The following is a 22,793-nucleotide window of genomic DNA, read 5'->3' on the forward strand; positions in this document are numbered from 1 at the left end:
GGTGCTCCAAGACGCAGTCTCAACCTTAATCTGTCCTCTTCCTTTCCCTTCTCTTTTGTCTTTGCCTCTCTTCTTCCCTCCTCTCCTCTCCTCTCCTCTCCTCTCCTCTCCTCTCCTCTCCTCTCCTCTCCTCTCCTCTCCTCTCCTCTCCTCTCCTCTCCTCATTCACACTCACTCTGTAAGTCATGGTCTTAAATATCATGTACATACTTATGACTTCCAAATTTAAATCTCCAAACCTCTTGCCTGAACTCTGGGTTTCTTTATCCACCTGCCCCTTTGATATCACTTGGATGTCTAATAAGCATCTCAAATTTCACATATCTGGGCTCAACTCTTGATGTCTTCTCCAAGACTTGCTCCTTCCCCACTGTTTCCTGTCTGAGTCCCATTCCTCCATTTATTCAGGTCAAAATTTTCTCTTTCTTCTGTACCCTTCATCTGATCTAAAATGAAATCCTACCAACTGCACTTTCAAATGAATCCCAAATCTAACCATTTCTGAATCCTAACTGCTGTCTCTCATCCCAAACCATACTTCTTTATCACTGGATGAGGGAATGTCTCCCAACTAGTCTCCTTGCTCCTGCTCTTGCTTGCCTACAGTGTATTAAATGTTTAAAAACATAATTCAAAGTATGTGACTTGCCTATTCAAAAGCGCCATTGGCTGCCATCACTCTTAGAATAAAATCCAAAATCCTTACCCTGGCCTTTAAGGAACTGTGTAATCTTGCCTATACCTGTCTCTTTACTCTCACTTTAGGGGGGATTATCCCGGATTATCTGGGTGAGCCCAAAGATAATTTAAAGTGAAAGAAGGAGGCAGAAAAGGAGAACCAGAGACGGCACTGTGAGACATTGCTGGCTTTGAAAATGGAAGAGAGCCACGAACCAAGGAATGTGGGCAGCCTCTAGGAGCTGAAAAATGCAAGGAAACAGATGCTCCCTGAGAGCCTCTGGAAAGGAAGACAGCCCTGCCAATACCTTGATTTTAGCCCAGTGAGACCTGTTTTAGAATTTGGCCTGCAGAAATGTAAGATAATCAAATTGTGGTGTTTAAAGCTACTAAATGTGTGGCAATTTGTTACAATGGCAACAGGAAGCTAATACCCCACTTAATCTAAAATAATCATGCACGGACACACACACACACACACACACACACACACACACACACACTCACCACTCTGTCTCCTTAACCTTACCTTTTCCTCAGCTTGTCACTGGTTAGTCACTGTAAACCCCACCAGGGTAAGGCCCTGGACTTTGTTAACAGCCATACTTCAAGTGTCTAGACCTGCATTTGCTTGTACAAAGTCACTAGCACTTCTAGTCACTGAAATGTAATTTTACTATTTGCTAACACTAAGCTTTATTTTCAACTTCACTGTTCCCTTTAGATAACATTTTTATAATTAAAAAAATAAAAAATTGGTTTAAAATTAACCAAAGGGTACTCTGAGGGGGAAAAGACATTACGACTTAATAGCAAGTCACTCAGGGAGCCTGACTGAAAGAATGAAGGGTATTCCATCTTCCCAAACAATATTCGTGGTAGAGAATGGAGACTCCCTGGAACATGTCGAGGACTGATTATTGGTATAAAAGTCTCTCTTATCCTCACATCTGTTGAAACACCTTCATTTCCTTGCCATGTATCTGCTCTTTACCATAAATGTGGGAATTGGAACTGTAGCCCTAAATAACTATGCTACGATTACAGTGTCCCCCACGATATGTCCTGCAACACATGCCCATTAGAAATAGAAGAAAAGTCTGTTTGAATTGCATTTCCAAAGACAACCTCTTTTATCACACTTGCTTCCTAGTATTCTTTTAAAGGTTGTGGATACAATTTGATAGGTATGGATAAAGAAAGGGTTAGATACTCAAATAAGTTGGCATGGCCAACCTCCTAGGCATGCTTTGGTCTACCCAACGTGAGGAAAAGGAATACATGTCAAGCTTTAACAGACAGTGTGCATTTTACCACATCCCCTTTCCAGTTAGAGTGATCTTGAAAGTATATGTCAATAAGGAACTTCCGTTTGCCTGACCTGTGGGAGGCTTGGATCAGCAGAGGCTCTCTACCAACTCATATTAAACATAGAGTGTGAGCGAGCAATGCATCTTGGTTGTTTTAAGCCAGACATTTGGGGCCATTGTTACTACAGCAATGCCTAGGTATGCTTTGGCCTAAGAAATGTGAGGAAAAATAATGACTGTCAATGACTATTCTATCCTGAGACTCTAATGGGTTTCTTTAGCTCATGAATTCTCAGTGCCTCTTCTAAGAGAATCTGCATGTGAGTCTCATAGAGGGTGTGATGATCAACGTTCTGTGTCAACTTGACTGGATCATGGATGGCGGGATATTTGACGAAACATTATTTCCGGGTATGTCTGTGCGGGTGTTTCCAGATGAAATTAGTATTTGAATTGGTGGGCTCAGGAAGGCGGTTTGCCCTCCCCAAATGGGTGGGCCTCATCCAGTTTGTTGAGGGCCTGAACGGAACAAAAAGGAAGAGGAGAAAAGAATTTGGCCCTTCCCGCCACCCCACTGCCTGAGCTGGGACACTGACCTTCTCTTTACCTCAATGCTCCTGGTTCTTTGACCTTTGGACACAGACTCACTCATATCACGGGCTTTCCTGGGTGCCCAGGTGACAAATGGCAGCCCGTGGCACTTCTCAGCCTCTATAATTGTATGATTGTGTGAGCCAAGTCCTTAGACTAAATCTCTTCCTTTATGCGTATATCCTGACTAATACAGACGGGGAGTGAATGCAGCCATTTCCAGATATATTTGACATGGAGACTCTTTTTGCATGCTCACTATAAAAGAGATCTTGAGGAATGCTGCTGCAGCCTCATTTTACCAGTCTCCTCAGATCCCCCAGCAACTTTCACTCTTTTCTGCTCATCCGGTACTGTTGACAAGCACACGGGCATACTCTTAACTTACGTAAACGGATACATCTTAGCTCTGCGGAATATTTACAAACCTTACTTGAGAATGAGTAGAACGGTGTGCCTCAGAAGGAGGAATACTCCAGATAGATGTAACTCATCCCTGGGCCATATGTTTTAAAGAAAAAAATATCTGATTTGTTGCACATAACAGATAAAAAACGAAGCACCGATTCATGTAGTGAAATGTCATACTGCTTCATGAGTTTACCTGGATTTTTTGACTCAACTGAATGCCTTCCATGTTCTAAGGTGCAGAGAATTATCCGGACCTGTGGTCATTCTGATTTTTGCCAAAGGTGTCTTATAACAAGTTTTGTGCATTGACTGTGGTATAAGAAGATTGTGAATTAATTTCTTTTGACCTGCCCAGCTTTCCCAGGTATACTCAAAAGCAGTTAAACTCACAAACATCTATCTTATTCTAAAAGACTCTAGAAACAGCTGTGTCAGATGTGAAGTCCATATTTCTATTGATTTGAAGATAATCTAGAAGGAAGGCAGGGGATAGATACACTGCATCTTCTTATTTTTATACATATAATTGTTACTGAAAATATCCTCAGTTTTTCATATTTTGAAACATAAGCACCTATAAGTGTATTTCTAAAGTATTATCTATACTCAACACAAAAGAAGTAGCAAGTCAGATTGCCATCAGCCAGTACTGAACCTTAATTGTGGTCTTTTATTGTTAATCTTCATAACACGTCAGTGACCATAATAATTTCATTCAGAAATTTTTGCAAGTGTATTTTTATCATTATTTTTCCTGGTCATAAATGAATGCTTGTTCAATGGTTTTAAAAATAAAGGGGAAAAATGCATTAGAAAAAGAAAAAAATGGTTTTAATCATATTCGCCAAAGACAGCCTCTCATGGCATGTCCCCTTCTTGTACCCCTTTACAGGTTGTAGAAACAATTGTGAATTTTATGTTTTTCACTTAACATTAAAACAAAAGCATCTTCCCTTATTAACAATGTTCTTGGTAGACTCCATCTTTTATGGTTACATAACGTTTACTTGTGTGATTTATGCCATAATTTACTTGACTCTTCATACTGAGGATATTCGAAAACATTATTTTTTAGTGTTATGCGCCCTTTCTTCCAAAAAAAGATTTGCAGCAACTTTCGAATTAATTTCTGAAACATATGTCCTGTTCAGAATTGTAGGAAGAGAGAAGGCAGAAGTTCCAGAAGTCATTACTGGAAGAGAAGATATTCTGGGTAGGTAAGAAAGAAGTACCAGCACGTGGACCCAGAGTGAGTGGGGACAAGTGGACTATGTAACACATGTTTGACAGATAAGCTGGGCTGTGGATGTACTGTGCTATAGAGAAAAGTTGTATAAGCAGTGTGGCAAGAGGGATGTGGCGTAGTTGGAGACATCCGGGAAAATCATAGGGGAGGCTGAGACAAATCTGAAATGGAGCCATAACCTGTCGGGGGGAGTTGACTTGTCACCTAGAGTGAGATGCTGTGTGTAACGTGGGCTGTGCAGGGTCCTCGCACAAACCTTTCCCTGTAGCAATGGTGTGTGCCCTTCTCTCTCATCTCTGCATGCCCAGGAAATCAGGGTAGATTGGTACAATCTGCCCTTTTGCAATGTCATTTACAAATCTATGTCCATATGTTAAATATCAGAACTAAAGAATAAAGTTGAGGTAATGTTAATAAGCAAATGTCCTGCAGTACGATGATACTAATTTTAATAACTACAGTAATGTGTTTGAAGCAAGTTCTCCTTGCTTTAATGACTGTCAATGAGGGATGTCATGCCTGAATTTCAGTAAGGATACGAGAATTACACAAGTATGACGGTTCATTGCAAAATTCATTCTGACTTAACATGTTTTCATTCACAGTTCTCTTTTAAATACATTCTTAATGCATTATCCTTTGTTTAAAGAATTATAAAGGAGGTCCTCCATGATGATATAATTGTTCGCCCTTATTTAGAGGCAGTAGTCTAAGCTCTTCAGGGATCATAAGTCCTAGTACTTCCAGTTATTATTACATCCAGTTATTATTACATTACAAAGGTCCATTATTATTATGGACCTTTCCATAGTCTAAGAGCTAACAGCCCACCTGCTCAGAGCGATGGCCACAAAACCAAACTGAATCATCATATTGGATACATAACATTCTCCATAATGTCTTCTTTTCTCATTCTTTTTCATTTCCATCCAGTAAAATTCACTCTTGGTGATGTACAGTTCAACGGGTTTTGACAAATATATATAATAGTGTATCCACCACTACATTCAAGACACAGAGAGTTCCATCACCTCCCCAAACTCCCTTGTTCTGCCCCTTTGAGGACAACCCCTCTTTCCCACTCTAAATGCCTGGCAACCATTTCTCTAAAGACTTATTTTTGTAATCTATGCCTTAATTTTAATAAAACAATTGAAAGGGTAAATGATCACTTTCACCAATGCTTATGGTTGCAGAAGAATTTCTCAATTTGGCAGAACTTTGGGCCAATCCCCTAAATATCAGAGATACGTTGGCTTTTCTACAGGGTTGGGGTTCAGCTCTATTCCTTCCAACTGGTCTGAGAGTTCCTGGCTGAAGTCCATACACAATAACACGAGTGTATCAAGTAGAATGTTTTCAGTATAAATTGCTTATTGGTGAATCATGATTTGCTTATCTACCTTAAATCTCCATATAACATAACCCAGAATTAAAATTATTTTTAAACTGTTTTAGGATTTCATTGTATAGGTACACCTTGCTTGGTGCACCAAATATGGTTTTATAAAGATATATTTACACTGAATTTGGAAAATTAAATTTTTAAGTGAGTGATTCTAATGAGATCAATAATTTGTCTTTTATCCCTCTTCCTCAAAAATCCATGTTTGCGTTTCTGGGAGGTGTCAGTCAGGGTGCACCTGAGCTGAGCTTTTCAGAAGTGTTGGCAAACTCTCTTCATGCATAGTGACAGCTACAGGACTCTTTATACACAACAGGTAAAGTTTGAATGAGCACATCTCAGCCGGCAAGCTTAAATGTCAAAGTGTGTTTTCCTGCTTTCAGAAGAATTTCAAGCCCATTTCCTACATTTCTCCAGAATGCTGCAGCTGCTGCACGGACCATTCCTGCCAAGAGCCTGGAAGCCTGTTCCATCACACAGACTTCCAACTTCTTGAAAGAATTTTGCAGATTAAGCAACAGGCGCCTAACGCTCATACGACTCAGCAAGCCGTAGTGCAGATCTGTTTCCCATTTCTTGTTGGAGTTTCAAGGACTTCCTTTTTCTAATTGCTTCCTCAGTTGCTATGTGATGTAGGGACCACTGCCTCCTCCCTTCTCATATCAGGACTCCGCTGCATTCTGTCGCACAAAAATCTGAGCCAACTGGGAGAAGTTTAGGGATGTTGGTTGCATCTGTCAGGCCAGCAAATCAGACATGGTCACCATCACGAATTGCTTCTAGAATAAGTAAGCCATCCAGCTAAACCACCCTTAATGCCACAGTGGGATCAGTACTTAGCAGAGTAAGCTGTCTGCCCTAATACATGGATGGCATTATTCTTTCTTAAAAGGGCAGGTTATCTTTAGGCTGCCTTCTCCCTTTTTTCACTTTCAGTTGAACTTTCTAGAGCCCAGATTTCTGCTCTCGGTGAGTTCTGTCACATTTGTGTTATTTCCTCTGTCATTTACTTGAATAGCTCTGACCTACATTTTTCTTTTCTTTGTTCCTGAACAAAAACTGATTTCTTTCTGAGGAAGTTGGAAAAGTAAGACTTATGCGACCAATATGTTTCCCAACCCTCACATGAGAAAAAGGGCACACCCAAGACTATCAAAAAACAATCCTGTACCAGTCACAGCACCAGATGCTTTAAGCTGCTTCTTACTGTGGGCTCACTCAATACAAAATAAAACAGACACCCCCCGAAACAAAGGCTTCCGGTCTCCCCGCTAAAACACAATTCCAACAGAAATCTTACCATTCCAGAGTTTTGAATATCCTAACCAAATGACCTACCATTTTAAGGTGTTTCTTTTTTGTTGTTGTTGTTGTTGTTATTGTTTTTTTTTTGGGGGGGGTGTTTGTTTGTTTGTTTTACGCAAAGGTACTAAATTAAGGCACCGCAAATTCAAGTAGTCTTTCCCACATGACGTTCAAATCTCAGTGGCACTTCCCACCTCTTCCTGTTCACTCCTTCTGTGGGTCCCTAATTGCGAGTGGTTCCCAGGTACATTGCCAAGCCATTATTGTTAGTACTATGATGATTATCATCATTAATGAGCACATGCTATTATCTTTCTCCTCAAAATGTTTCACTGGAGCATTTAAAACAACCAAATATTTGTGTACTAGCCATTGTTATTATGGTTGCAATTTGCCCTTGACTCATTCTAAAGATAGGTGTCTGTTTCATTCTGTTTCACTCAATCCCCTTTTAGCCCAAGGGCTGTAATCTAGCAGTTCTTATTTAATCCATACATGGGTTTGGAAAATGTAGGAAAAAGAAGAAATGAACATTGAAGGAGATTTAGTAATGAGAGGCATGAATTTGGCAGATGTGATGTTTTAAGTGAAGACATGGGGCATAGTTTAGTGTTCCTAAAAGGAGGCAAAAGTGAAAGAAATCAATTTGGTGATGGGGGAATTGTATTCTAGTGAAGTAAGAGGGAAAGAAAGAAGGGAGATGAGAGAAGTGCTTTTTGGGAACCACTTGATTTTGTACAGAGCAGGAAAATTATCTACTCTTTGCACTTCGCACCTCCCCCACCGCCATATGCTTCCCTAAAGTTTCCTTTTGCCATACTTGAAAGGACCACAGATTTTAATAGTATTCATGCATTTGAAGTGCTAGGCTATTCCCAGCTTCCTCTGTTGTTGCATTTATGATGAGAAGTAATAAAAAAAAAATCCAAGTTATATGATAATGTAAGAAAAAAAAGATTTAATGAAAAGAATTTCAAACTAAAAGGCAAGTTTAAAAAAAAAAAAAAGTCAGTTGACCTTAAATAAACTGAGGTTCAAGATCACAACCAGATTCAGGGACTGAATTATAGGCCAGTCTCCTTCAGTGTCTAGGTTACCACAACGAACACAAAATTGTAGACACCCCAGGGGCCTGAATGAGTTGAAACAATGTCATCAAAAGGTCAAATTTATTTAGAATGCCTTGAATTCAGATGTCATAGTAAAAGCAGACCGGGTAAAGATAGGGAATGTCATGACTATCTTTACGGAGGAATATTTGCAATATATCTTCATGCCTGAAACATTCCACTATTACATGAATGTCAGTTTGTGAGTGTCCAGCTCTCAGAACCACTACTCTGTCAAGCAGAGAGCTTTTCTTCCTCTTTCTCAGGAAACTGTTGCTGCCAAAGGGCAGACAGCAAGAAAGGAGGCAGCTGATGAGGACACAGAGAAGGGCATGCAGTGGGGAGCTGTGGCAAACCCGGGGGCATATGCAACCTATTATTCCCACCAAGACAAAGCCTCTTTCTAGGTCCTCTGGTTTCCATAACCCTCTACCCAAACTGCTTTTCCCTTTCAGATCTTCTCTGTAGGATCATTTAAATTGGTATTTGGGAAGTTAACATTGGGGTGGGAGAATTGAGGAGGGGAAGGAAAGGTGAGCAGTGTCTCAGCTCCATACCATCTGCCCTTACCTTGCCCTCCATTAGAACCGGTCTTCGCCCCATTTCTGAAAGGCCAGCTTTGGAGCAGACAGACCGCTTTCCCAACCCTGCATTTACTTCTTACCATTGTATGGTCTTGGATGTATCAAAACACCTTTGATGTCAGTGTCCTTATTCATAAAATGAGTTTGAGATGGTTGCTTTGTTTATGGATTAAAAAGAATGTGTGTAAGTGACTGGTACCGAGAAGGCGATCAATAAATGTAATGCCTCTGGTAACATCGACGGCAAGATCCCGAGTCAGCAATGCCTTTGTTTCTGCCTTTCATGGTTGGTTCCAAGATCACACTCTACCCACAGAACAGATGCTCAACCTGGAAATAGCTCTGCTGGCTCCTGCTGTCCCTTCCTGTCTTTCCCAGCTTCGCAGCAAATGGCAGCCATGGGCAGTGCCATCGCCTTGGGGGCGCATGGATAAAGTAACTGGCGCATGGAAAGGATTGGTACTGTGTTGGCAGCCACTCAGTAGCAAACACCTGAGTGTCCTCCTTTCATTTCTTTCCCCCCACCCGTTCTCAGGCCATTCCCAGCAGCAACCAAGTTCCTGGGCCCACAGCACCCCCTGATGGCTAACATGAGGAATTTTCTTTTCTCAGCGATTCTTTTCTCTCTCTGTGAAACTCCCCCAGGCTTTGTTTATTCCATCATGGACCGTTCATTTCTCACAAATATTCCGTGGACTCCTCTGTATGGCTTTTTTAAAAATTTCATTTCTTGCTCAATTACTTCAGATACGTGTACCTCCCTTCCTGTTTCTTTCCCGTTTTTGTTTCCATTTATAAATCCTCAAATTACTGTGGTTATGGTTGCTAAGAATAACAGTAAGATGACTGCATCTGCCTATCAAGAATAAAACCTCATATATTTAAAAGGAAAATAAGACATCATGTAGAACCAGCAGAAATAATCTGTAAAGTCCTGTGAGATATTCAGATGTCTTTTTCAGAACCTGAACAGATGATGCCATCTACCCCCTGTTCTCGTCTCCAAGTAACACTGATCTTTTCTCAACTCAGATTATGTTCCTATTTATTTAATTGCCACAGTGGTACTAGTTTGTCCCCTACTGTTTCACTGCAAATATAATTCATCTACAATAAGGGTCAAATGCATTCCTGTGGGCTATTCTGGAAATGGATGCACAATCTTTCACAATTAGTTCTCTATGGGAAAGCGAATTCAAAGCTCCAGTTGCTTTAGAACAAACTTTTGGAAAATGTTACCTACTGTAATTTGACATTGGAAATTTTTGGTTGGGAGTGGTCAGTTTATAAAATTCATATTGATGTCTGTATCCTCTGGTTTTCATTTATTAAACCATGACATCTCCTGGGGTTAGTACTTAGAAAGGCATTCAGGTATGACTTATCTGGGCAGACACTGTTTCTTCCTTTATCAAAGGAAAAATATGCTAACCAGATCCTGAGGTGATATGTTATGGGAATGGTCTAGGAGGTTATTGAAATCATGTCCATGACTATAGGTTGCTTCTTGATAAAAATACATCAAACATGTCTCAAAACATAAATGCTTATTTCTCTTAACGTAAATTCAAATAATACCAATGACTTATGTCTTTATTTATAAAGGCTTAAGTTTAAAATACTTTTTAAAATACAAATGATTTTGACATGAATTATTAAAATGCCATTAATTTTTTGCTTAATTCTTCCGATTTAGGAAATTTATTCTCAGGCTAGAGCTTAGTAACTAGAAGGTATCTAAAGTCCTGATTAAATGAATTGAAAGATTTCTTTTGCGAATTAACATCAAGTGGCTTATTTTTTCCAGTTTCTAATAGTTAAACTTAAAAGTAAAAGCTTATAATAGTTGACATGAAATAACTAATTTATTTAATAAAATGGTAAATGACCTATTGTAACCATATATAGATACATATGAAAAACATAATTTAAAAATCATTTTATATAATATTTTCCTAATTTGGTCATAATTCAAAGTAATGCTTATATAGTATTTCTTTCATGTGAAATGATTTCCATATTCATAGAATTGCAATTATTTTTTCCTTTAAAATAAAAAATGCAAATCAGTTCAAGTAATCGGTAATACCACCCATCCAATTTCATCAAAATTCTGTGAAAATGGATTTTCTACATAAATTCTAAATGCACACTAATGTAAAAATAATGAAGAATGATATCATAAAATAGTTGTGTGGGGCAAAAGGTATTTTAAATGATTGTTCATCAAAGAACATTATTTGAGTTGACATAGTCAGATTTTTCTGAAAAGAGATATTTGCTTTCTGATAATGTATATCTTTTGCATTCATGAAGTTTTGGAGGTACAAATTAAAACATTCAGTGTCAATGTTTTTGAAAGCATTACGTTTAAATTATTTTCTCAGGACCCAAAGAGAAAACACCAGAGGAAACATAACCAGCCTGAATTGTTTAAAATGTATTTTCCCTTTAATTAAATAGGAAACATCTGTCTAGGGATTTTGGAAATGAATGTAATCCATCCACACTCTGCCTGTACTAGTTTGCATCCAATGTCCAATATTTTGAAAGAAAATTCTTTCTTTCTGTAAAGAATTAAATAGCAACATGGAGCGATGTCTGGGTCTGTAGCTGCTGAGGCTTGCCTCCAGAGTTTGGGCACTGGAAATGCTAAGGATTTGTCTTTTCCCAGCTCTGTCTTTGGGAAGCAACCAAATTCTCTCCATAATCAAGGTTAGGGTGTAACATGTGTATTTCTCCAAAGCATCTGCTCACCCCAAAAATGCTCATCTCAGGACAGTAAGGAAACAGAAGTTACTAGGATGCTTGCAAATACTCCAGGTCAAAATACTGATCCCTCTCTGGCGTTCACTCAGCATGTTCCTCCCACTCAGGCTTGAAAAAAGCTGATTTCCCCAGGGACCTGCACAGCCCACAACACAGACCCATCAGATAGGCCAAATGAGTACAAAGAAAGTGGGGAGTTGACTCGAGCAGGATGGCTTTGGTTCTTTGAAACCAGGGCCCACGGTTGAGAATGACAAATATCACTTACTGGTGTTGTCAAACGGTATCTGCTTGCACTGCGCTGACCCTTCGGCCGGCCAAGGGCAGTAATAGACGGCGCCCCCTTCCACGATGTCTGGCTGGCTGGTGTTGGCTTTGGGTGCCCCCACCAAGACACTCGGTCTGCGAAAGGGTTGGAGAAAATCAGTCGGTGGGAATCATGAAAGTGCGAGCACGCGATGCAGTCTCTAGCCGCATGCCCACTGAGACTAGGGTGGTGGGGGTCTTAGGCAGAAGTGTATTTATGAGGGAGATCCACTGTCAAACTTGATTTCCTTTTGGAAACCTATGGGCGTTTGAAACCTGGTTTGGAAGAGGGTGCAAGTAGTCCTAATTCTTTAAGTGGAGCTGTGTATACAGTGGAGAGAGAGAGGGGGAGAAAGAGAGAGAGAGAGAGAGAGAGAGAGAGAGAGAGAGAGAGAGAGAGAGAGAGAGAGAGAGAGAGAGAGAGAGAGAGTAAAGCATAGGACAGAGCCCAGCTGCTTGAAGCAGACAGCACTTGCGCCCAGACAGTTAATTGTTACAGGCTATGTATAAACAGACCGTGTTGTGGTCGTTGTTTTAACTGGCTTGTCTGCTTGGTCCCGCTTTCCCCTTTGTATGATGCTCGAGTCTTTGTACTGGGAAGTCCCCAGGACTTGTGTATTCTATGCAAGTGGCAGATCTCTAGATAAAAGTGCACAAGGCACATCTAGTCTAGAAAGGGAAAAAAGAGGCTAGTGGCCGGGAGCCGGACCGGACCCCAAATAGGCAGCGGGAGGAAGCCTCAGGAACCGCCTTCCATCAGGCCGTGGGACAGACGCGGCTCCTCCTGCAGAAAGGCAGGGACCCAGCCTGTAGCCGGCTTCGCCCACGCGCGCGAACTCCCCGCGCGGGCGACTTACGTGCGAGCGGCAGGTATATGGAAGTCCACCGCGTAGCCGAAGTAGCTGCCCTCGGGGCCGCTGTACACCGTGAGCTTGTCCACGTCCAAGTTGAACGCCTGCGAGGCGGGGGACCACAGCATCCCCAGCGCGGCCGAGAAGCAGCAGAGGGGCGCGAGCAGCTGCGCCCGGCTGCCCCGGGGACGGCGGCGGGCCCCGGCAGACATCGCCCTCCGTCCAGGCAGCTGCGCCCCGGGGAGTTGGATCCCCGGCGGAAAAGTGCGGGGGTGGCGGCTGGCGGTCCCCAGATGCCCGCGTCCCGGTGTGCACGGCGCGTCCGCGGTGACAGCCCCGGGCGCTCAGCCGCGCGTCCCCTGCGGTCTGCTCCCCGCCAGTTCCCGGCCGGCTCAGGGGCTGGCGGAGGAGATCCGAGCCCTCCTCTGGAAGCGGGCGGGGGCCGGGCGCGCTGGCGGCGCCTCCTAGCGGCGGGTCGGCTGACCGCGGGCGGGAGCCGGCGACTCCGCCGCAGCCCTCGCCCCTGCTGGCGGCCGGCGCCAGTTTCGATCGCCTGGTTTTCTATTGCAGTCGCATCTCAAGGAGGATCTGAGTCTCGCACACGTCAATTCAAGCCATTGCTTTTGGGAGCAATGCCCCCGCGTGGGGCGAGAGTTTGCTCCAGTTTCTCCCAAATGGAAGAATGTGAAAGCGTACCCCACCGCGAGATGAGATAAAGCGCCCTTTGCCTCACCTCTGCAGTCCTACGAGCCCCTGAGAGTCAATGCGTTTGTTCATCTGTACCTAGGAATTATAGTTTAAATCCTAACGATCTTCTCCTTCCCCAGCTCCACCCCACGTCATTGTAGAGAAAACTAATGAACAAAGAAAGCCACCAGGCGTTTAGGTCTTTCTCAAAGGCACGTGGAACACTTTAGATGTCTTGGTACTACATCTTGTTGACCCTGTGTAATTGCGATGAAGACTGGCAGTTAGGAATGTTGGAATTTACAGTCTACCCTCAGCAGAGGTAGAAGGTGTGGGCTGGAACCTACAGGAGTTCTCTTACTGATCTCTTTCTGTGCCCTGCGTTTGGGGGCGGAAATGAAGAATGAGTATGTAGGTGGAGAACCGGGACGAGAAACCTAGTGCAGATGCCCTCACATAACATAGGGTCTTCCAGGGAAACAGGACTGATGCTAAACCAGAGTAGTTAAGTACTAAACTGGTGGGGCTAGGGTAAACAAACAAACAAACAAACAAAAAAGTTTAGAGACAGGAGAGGTAAGTAGTTTCCAAAGTGTTTTGGGGAGATTTGGTGGCAGATGCACATCTGGGCGGGACTTGAATAGAAAGCTTGGATTGGAGCATCGTGGGTGGAGAAGTTGAGGGTGAGTATTAAAGATATTAAAGACGCAAAGGCTAGGATGAAACAAACGGTTGTGCAAGGGATTGGAATAAAAGAGTGCGTTAGAGAGTGGTAGGAAATGGGGATGGATCTCCTGAGACAGAAGATCTTAACAATGTGAACATTATCTAGGCTGAGGGAGGCAGCTCTAGAACAGAGGTGTGACACGTCCACAGGGCTTCAAAAAGTTCAGTGGTGAGGATGCGTGTGGAGGAAAGGGAGCCGTTGTTGGAAGGAACTGTTGCCCAAATGCAGCGGGTGATGAGGACCTCAATGTGATTCACAGAAGGGAAGAGGAAGGAAGGGGTGGGAAGGGAAGACCACAGTGTTAATGAGAAGGAAAGGGGTCATAAGACGGATGGCAAAATGAAAGTGAAAGAGAGTCCAAGGTGAGTCTGAAGGTATCTACTTAGGAGAGAAGAATAACAAACAGTGATGATTGGGCAAGGAGAGCAGGATGGGAGGTAAACGGTGAGTTAAAAACTGGACTTGTTGAATCTGAGTTCCTACTGTGGGAGCCCCAGAGATGCTGGAAGCATAAACTGCACTTCAGAGACGTGGTTAGTCTGACGGTGCAGACTCGGGAGTCTATCCACAGAAAATTTCTGAACTGAAAAGCTGGACATTCTCATCTCTCTTACATCAAAACCCACGTGGTAGACAGATTTGAATTTTGTGTCTTCATCTTTGCTTCTCTTGTCCCTATAAAAATAGTAGAAAATAATAAGCTATAAGATGACCTGGCAAATCACCAGGCTGGATAATTTTCTAACTGGATAGTCCTTTCCCTGACAAGGGCTTAGGAGTAGATAGTAGAAGACGTTTTTCTTATTCCAAAGTCCTTCTGTGTGAGACAGAGTCTGTTTCTGTGGTCAAGTTACTATTGTTAATAAAAGCCATGTTCCCTGTAGTAAATGTCAATGAGTAATTCACATGCAACATACACATGGGCTGTTCAGAACCATGGAGGACATTGAGGCTGGGGAATAAACTCAACTCCATCATTCCCTGACACTGGCATGCTGGAATTTATAAATTCGTCTATTGTAGGCAAGCTGGAGGTTGAAATGGAACACTTAAATAGGTAGAAAGTAATAGCATAATCCTAGATGTGCCCTTGGGCCATGTACCAATCTACTGGGCAGAAGCAGCTCTATATTATAAAATGCTTTGATTCGTGTAGGGTGTCCCCTTTTGTTACGCCCTTGCTTTGTGGTATTTCTGGTATATTCCGTATCTTTTTATTTAAGCTAGGGTAGGTAGGAAAAAAGAGTCTACTATCGCCCCGTAATTGGCTACATCTACTTGTTCCTTTCTTTTAAAACACACTTGTTCTTGACTTACACAACAAGCCTGTATTCTTAATAATGCCACTTTCCACTTTACAGATGAAGGCACTAGGGTTTAGGGAGGTGCAATAATACGCACGTTCACAGAGCAAGTAAGTGGTACGAGTTGAAACTGGGACTGTCAGGTGCCAAAACCAGTTCCTCATGCTATTCGATCTATCTTTTTAAGCTACAATAAGAAGAAGTCATTTTAGAATTCATAAACTATTCTGGGGTGACCCTTCGAGCATGCCTGTGAATAATGATTAAGAAGTAGGATAAAATAGCTGTGTACTCTTCCACGAGGTCTTGGAAAAGGGTTTGATGGTGCCACTGAAACCACTTCCCGTGGTTTCAGTCCAACTGTGATCCCAGAATATTAAATGGAAAATTCCAGAAATAATTCATCAGTTTTAAATTGCGCGTCATTCTGAGTCTCTTGATGAAATCTCATGCTATCCTGCTCTGTCCCGCCCTTTGTCCAGAGTCTCCACACTGTAGATGCTCCGTGCCAGTTAGCCCTTTAGTAGCTACCTTGGCTATCAGATCGACTGTCACCATATCGCAGGGGTCAAGTGACCCTTATTTTACTTACAAATGTCCCCAGAGCCTAAGAGTAGTGATGCTGGCAATTCACATATGCCAAAGAGAAACCAAAACGTGCTTCCTTTAAGTGAAAATATATTTCCTATATATCTACGTATAGGAAAAAAAAAACCTAGTACCTACAGGGTTCAGTGCAATCTGCACTCTCAGGCATCCACTGCGGGTTGTAGAACACATTTCCTGTGAATAAGGGAGGGGACTACTGTACCTCTGTATTCAAAGAGTGGAGGAAAAGCAAACTAACTGTAAGCTCTTTGACCTCCCCAGGAGGCCAAAAGCCTGGGATAGTAGTACCTCTCCCAAGAAGCCAGGGGGAAAAAACTGCAGTAATTGCAGGGATGGGATAGGTCTAAATAGGTGTCTGACACATGGGAAGCATGCCAATCAGTGAGGTCTGGGGTGCCGTCAAAGAAACACATGGGCCGTGACAGGTCTCATGCTGAATGAGAAGTTTGACATTTTAAAGATCTCCTAGCGCCGATTTATTTGTCAGAAAAGCAAGTCTGGGAATTGTTTACCATGCATGTGAGTACGTGTGTATGTTTAATACTGGGAAAGGTATACATAGTTGTTTTTCTAAAAAGAAAAGAAAAGAACCCAAAGGTCAAAGATGGAACAGATTTGGCCAAAACTTTCCAAAAATAAATAAGTAAGGAGCACCACAGGAAAAAAAAAATGATTGCTGGGTTGTAGCCATGCACAAAGTACTTAAAAATAGAGATGTTGTAACATTTAACCATTAGTGAATACTTTTTAACAGAAGACCAAATACATTCGTAATTTAACCAACTGTTATTTCTGACTCCATTTAAATCTATTTCTTTGTATAACAAAATGTGATCCTGCCTTCAAATCAAGGGGTATGAGTCCCAACATAGTTATCTCATTAACACAACCACATTTTCAATATGTTAATGAAACCATTTACAAAATAAGTCAATGTAAAAACAGTGTGTTCTTGGATGTTCCATCAGCTTTAAAAACGGACCCGAAATGGAAGGTAGTTTTTCAGTCTCTTGTATTTTCTGGAATCGAGGTGATCTCAGGTTTTTCTTTTGGCCGACTATACTTAGTTTTTCTGCAATGTTAGAAACAACTGGTTAGTAGAACCTGGCTAGTTAAACCAATTGAAGGGAAAGAATTTTTAAATCCATCAAGTGTCTCTGTTAACTTAAGCTTATGTCTGCAAATGTTCTATTCTGGTCCCTGGAAGGTGACTCTCATCATAGTAAAATCATATATATTTTTTCTTTCTGATAATTTTGTTTGTAATGCTCTTTTATGATTTTCCTTCATGACTTTATTAGTCACTTTTAAGTTAAAAGCACTGCCCAGTGGCCCCAGCATTGGCCAAAGTTCAAGCACAGCCAAGAGTTGGTTCAGCTGAAGGAAAATTCCCACTAGTCGAAACCAGACTCTGATTTGATCTCTTTTTAGAAGGAGCCTTTTAAATACAGCTCTGCTTTCAACAAAAATAAAAGTAAATAAAACAATTCTTCCTCTAAAGGGAAAGTAACTGAGGAAATCGATGCTCTTCCAAAGCCTTGACATTTTGGGATAAATCTTCTTGAGAGGCTAAGCCCCAGGGACACCTGAGCTTATATTCAGGAACATGAATGATTTACAGATTTCAATTAGGGCCAGTACACTCCAGAATCCTGAAAAACCTCTCATGTCCAATGCATTGGCGGGATGGACCTTTTAGGTAACTGTTGGCCAAAGTGACTAAAGCAAACATCCAGGGAAAAACAATTCACAACATCTTGTTATAAATTTGGAGTCTGGCAGTTAGGGAGACCAGCTCCCCAAAAGCTCATGTTTGAGTCCAGTGCAATATCATTGAGAGACTTTTTATTATTATTAAATTCCAACAAGGTGTTAGGGCTTAGGGCAGCAGAGCTCTGGTCTCTGGGAAAGAGGCTCACTTAAAACGGGGAGCCAGGCACTGTCCCCACCCATGCATGTGCCAGGTGTCTTAGCCCATTCAGGATTCCATAACAAAATACCATAGACTAGGTGGCTTATAAAAAACAATATAAATTTGTTTCTCACAGTCCTGGAGGCTAGAAATCCAAGGTCAGGGTGGCAGCATGGTTGGATCCTCTTCTAGGTTGAGAGTGCTGCCTGCTCGTCATGTTCTCACGTGGCCCCATGGCCACATGGAAATGGGGTGAAGAGCTCTCTGGGGTCCCTTTTATAAGGGCACTAATCTCATTAATGAAGATTCTACCCTCATAACCTAATTATTTCCCCAAAGCCCCACTTCCTAACACCATCACATTGGAGCTTAGGATTTCAATATATGATTTGGGGGATCGAGGGGGACACACAAACATTCAGGCCATTGCACCAGGACTTGAAAGCAGAGGCTTCTGTGAACATAGTGTTACAGGTACCTCTTGGACCCAGGACAGGACAGTGGCTGTGGGTTCCTGGGAGAGACAGCAGCCATGGCCTACGGAAGCAGCCAGACATTCCTTCATTCAGCTCTTGGGGGAGACTGGAGGACTCCGGTGAGACACCGCAGGTCTCCTACAAACAGGTGCGGAGGTCATGGAAGAGGTTCTTCAATTGTGGGAAGAAGTGGAGGCTGTAACATCTGATTTGTTGATTTGAGTGTGTTTTAAACACCAGGCTAGATTGCTGTGTTTATTGGGCCTGGGGAAGACACCACAGGGTGTTTGGACTGCCCTCTAGTGTCTGTGATCCTGTTACAGTTTGTGATATTTTCTTAGGAAAAATGACTTAGTTTCACAGCAATTTAGATGACCGATTTTTCATTAAAAAGTTTCCAAATAGTGAGTTGCTTTGTCCCACATTTATCATCATCTCATTTTCTTATTCTTACTTTGAAAATCATTAGGCAAAAACCAAAAAAAGAAAAAGCAAAAAGAAAAGAACAAGCAATCCCTCTTCTGGGTATCTACCCAAAAAATCTGAAAACATTTATCCATAAAAAAATATATGTGTTCCAATATTCATTGCAGCTTTATTTATGGTGGCCAAGACATGGAAACAACCAAAGTGTCCTTTGATAGATGATTGGATAAAGAAGTTGTGGTGTACATACACAATGGAAGAGTATTCGGCTATAAGAAAAGATGAACTAGTACCATTGGCGACGACATGGATAGATCTTGAGATTATGATGCTGAGCGAAATAAGTCAGACAGAAAAAGTAGAGAACCATGTGATTTCACTGATATGTGGGATATAAAACTGAACACAGCAAAGGAACAAGACAAACAAATGAAGAAACAAAAACTCATAGACACAGACAATAGTTTAGTGGTGACCAGAGGGTAAGGGAGAGGTGGGATAGTAGAAGAAGGTAAAGGGGGTCCAATACGTATATGGTGATGGAAGGAGAACTGACTCTGGTGGTGAACACACATGTGATATATAGATGAGGTATTACACAATGGTACACCTGAAACCTATGTAACTTTCTGACAATTGTCACCCCAATAAACTTTCAATTAAAAAAAAGAGAGAGAGACAAAGAGGATGGAAGAAGGAATTTGCCTATGAAAACAATATTTCATATTTTCCCAACCACCTGAAAAACCACATCAGATTTCCGTGTCATCCCTGCAAGGACTGTCTCCTACTCAACCTCACTTGCCCACCTGATTTTGTGCTTTGTTTATTCATCCTTTTTAACCATTCAACAAATGTGAGCACCAGGTATGTCTTAGGTACTGTGCCAGTGCTGGAGATATACTTGTGAGCCAAAGAGATACAGTTTTTCCCTATCTAAGATTTAGTGAGGAGATAGGTGGCAAATAAGCTAGCAGCCTAATAAGAGTACAATTAAATTGATACACGCCAAGAGCAAAACTAACAAGGTAGGGGGTTAGGGAGTAATGGGGGTAATGGTACGGTGGTGTGTTTGTGAGATATTTTTCCTCAAAGAAGAATATAGCCAAGTGACAAGCCAAACAACGTAATGGACTATCTATGACATAACTTTTCAAAAATTATGTGGTTGTAACTCAAACCTGGAAAACAAAGGACCTGGAGGCCTGTCTGGGGCCATTGACTTAGAAAAGGTCAATCTGAGCAGAATTCATCTATGCACAAAGAATCAAGACATTGAATGCCCCTATAAAACGCTATATGCTTCCTATGGAATCTTTGTGTTTTGTCATCTGTGTGACTTACACGAATGCCTCCCACTTACCATAGCATTTAGGTACCCATATCGATGGCCTTCACCACTTTAATTCTCTCTGTGCAGGCCATGGGCTTGCCTCTTTCCAGGGTTAGCAGTCTTTGAGAGAACAATTGGAAGGTTGGAAGTGAATTTCTTGTCTTCTACTTAGATTGCTTAAAACATGACTAATTGACATAACTTGACCTTTCTGGTTTTTATTGTTGTGACTTATTAAAAAATGTGTCCTTTTTCCCAAAGGCCTCTGGGCACAGGCACAAAAAATAGAAATATTTCAAATTAAATTAAAACCAGAAGATGAAAATTAAAATACTCTCATAAAAGAAACAGAAAGATGCCAAGTAGCATTACTGGAAGGAGAAAACTAAACCAAATGAATAAAAGTTCAGTCGATTTTTCATCTGTTTACAAGGAGGACTTATTCAAAGTAGATGTTAGGGTAAGTTCGTATAAAACCCCTGAAAAACTTTTGCCAGTACTTATTACCATGGTTCCCCGAAAATAAGACCTAGCCGGACAATCAGCTCTCGTGTGTCTTTTGGAGCAAAAATTAATATAAGACCCAGTATTATATTGTATTATATTATATTATATTATATTATATTATATTATATTATATTATATTAAGACCCAGTCTTATTTTAGAGTAAAATAAAACTGGGTCTTATATTAATTTTTGCTCCAAAAGACGCATTAGAGCTGATTGTCCGGCTAGGTCTTATTTTCGGGGAAACAGGGTATCATACCAAATCAGGGAACTAGGGCAATCTCAGGTAGAAATGGGATCTAAATTATAATTCTTTTCATAGTAATGTTGGGATGTTGCATAGCCCTTGGACTGTGGGATCTCACTCATTTGCATGTCATTCTTGGGAGGTGAGAGATTAGCGCTAAGCATCATTTACATTTCTCTCTGGCATTCTAACTCCTGCTGTCAGCTCAGCGTAGTATGATTCTGCTTGGAAAGCAGTGCTGCTCACCTGTGGAGAGGAGGTAGAATGAGACGTTGAGAACGTGGATTCTGGAGCTAGATATCTGGGTGTCTAGCTCAGCTTTGCCACTTACCTGTATGATCCTGGGCAAGTTACTTACCAGCTGTGTGCCTCAGTTTCCCCATCAGCAAAATGTAGATATGAACAACAGTATGTCCCATGGACTTGTGAGGACTAAATGAGTTAAAATATATAAACCTATAGGAGAATCCGTATGAAAAGCGTTATAAATGTTAGTCATTATTATTACTTACACTTCTGATTGATTAAAAACTACTAACAGAATGATGTGATCTCTTCCTTTCAGCTATCCACATGGGCCTGCCCTTCCCCAGGAACCTTGGGTATTCACTATTTACCAGAGATTGTAACACTCGTGAGCAATGTGCCTCACTGTCTTGGTTGAGTCTTCTTAATGAATACTCCTTTGGGCAATAGCTGGTTGTACAGAGGTTACCAAATTATTTTGAGTGTTTTCTGGGTTACAAATGATGCGTTAGGAAGACTAATCTGACAGTTCCGTAAATGAGGAAGAAATAGAGACTAGTGAGTACATAATTATATTAGTCTTCATGTGGAAAAATAAAGGTTAGAATTAGGATGGTGCAATGAAGTAGCGATAGGCATTTAAAAGTTTTGTTTTAAGTGCTTTTAATCTGATGTGTGTCGTTGTGATTTTCTTTTTATTTATACTTCTTGAGGTATATAACTTCTAAGATCTGTGTTAATTATTTCTTTCCCATGTCTCTCTCATCTCCTTTTGAGACTTCAATTAGTATGGTGACCTTCTTATAGGATAGCCTATATTGTAATTTTGTTTTTACATTTTCCACCTGTTTCGTTCTACTTGTTTTATCTTAATATTTTCCTTCTGATTTATCTTCCGGTTCATGGATGATTTCCATAATTGTGACTAATCTGCTGCTAAATCAGTCCATCAAGTTCTAAATTTTGGTTAGTGTATCCTTAAGTTATAGAATAGCCATAGGTTATTTTATTTTTATTGTTTCCAGTTCTCTGCTAAAGTTATCAATCTTATTATTTTTTTTATTTCATTCAACATTTCCAGAGTGACTTTAAAGTTTGTATCTATTAACTCCATTATATGAGTTATAGGGGAGAGGTCTGTTCATATTGTGTATTGTTTCTCTTTTGTTTTGATCATATTATCTTGTTCCTTATGTGCCCCTCACCTAAAGACATTTATAAAAAATTAAATACCAGATATCACATATGAAATAGTACACAAGTAATTTGGTGCCTAATGTGATGTTATTTTCATTCACACAGAGTTTACACTTATTTCTGGCAGGCTTCTATGAGAAATAATATATTCACTCACTTTAATCAATTTTCAGGGATTGAATTCACTCAAAACTGGGCTTCAGTCCCTGGAAGGTCTAGTCTATTTCTAATTCATGCTTAGTCTTAGAGTCCTGGGGTCTCAACCCTAAGTGTGGGGTGTTTACAATTGAACAACTTCCTCGTAAGACCATAGATCGCAATTTTGGTTCCCTGAGCTCCACCAGCCTATCCCACCCCCACTTCTCGGTATTCCTGTTTATTAGAAGAACAGAAGATTCTTCTAAGGAAAAATAGCTCCATACAAGGTATGATTAAAAAAATACAGTGAATGCTTAAATTTTAAAAAAATTATTACAGTAAAAGACACATTGCCATTAACCCCCCTCAAAATATGCCCCCTTGCTTTCAACACACTGATCCCATCATTCTTGCCACT

General features: G+C 41.1%; 1 protein-coding gene across 2 annotated transcripts in view; it reads right to left on the minus strand.

The window, feature by feature from the left end:
* Positions 1–13,100, minus strand: part of ITGA8 (integrin subunit alpha 8) — a 165,973-nt gene extending 152,873 nt beyond the window's left edge. The window contains exons 1-2 of one of the 2 annotated variants that reach the window (XM_074324800.2): positions 12,572–13,100; positions 11,677–11,810 (exon numbers count right to left, since the gene is read on the minus strand). In XM_074324800.2, coding sequence (XP_074180901.2) covers positions 11,677–11,810; positions 12,572–12,777 — 340 coding nt within the window. In that variant the 5' untranslated portion in view covers positions 12,778–13,100. The remainder of the gene's footprint in view (positions 1–11,676; positions 11,811–12,571) is intronic. The other variant, XM_074324799.2, reaches the window with a different exon arrangement.
* Positions 13,101–22,793: the final 9,693 nt, after the last annotated feature.

Source organism: Rhinolophus sinicus, chromosome 1 (genome assembly GCF_057876585.1).
Source record: "Rhinolophus sinicus isolate RSI-liver-muscle chromosome 1, RSI-T2T, whole genome shotgun sequence".
NCBI lineage: Eukaryota > Metazoa > Chordata > Mammalia > Chiroptera > Rhinolophidae > Rhinolophus > Rhinolophus sinicus.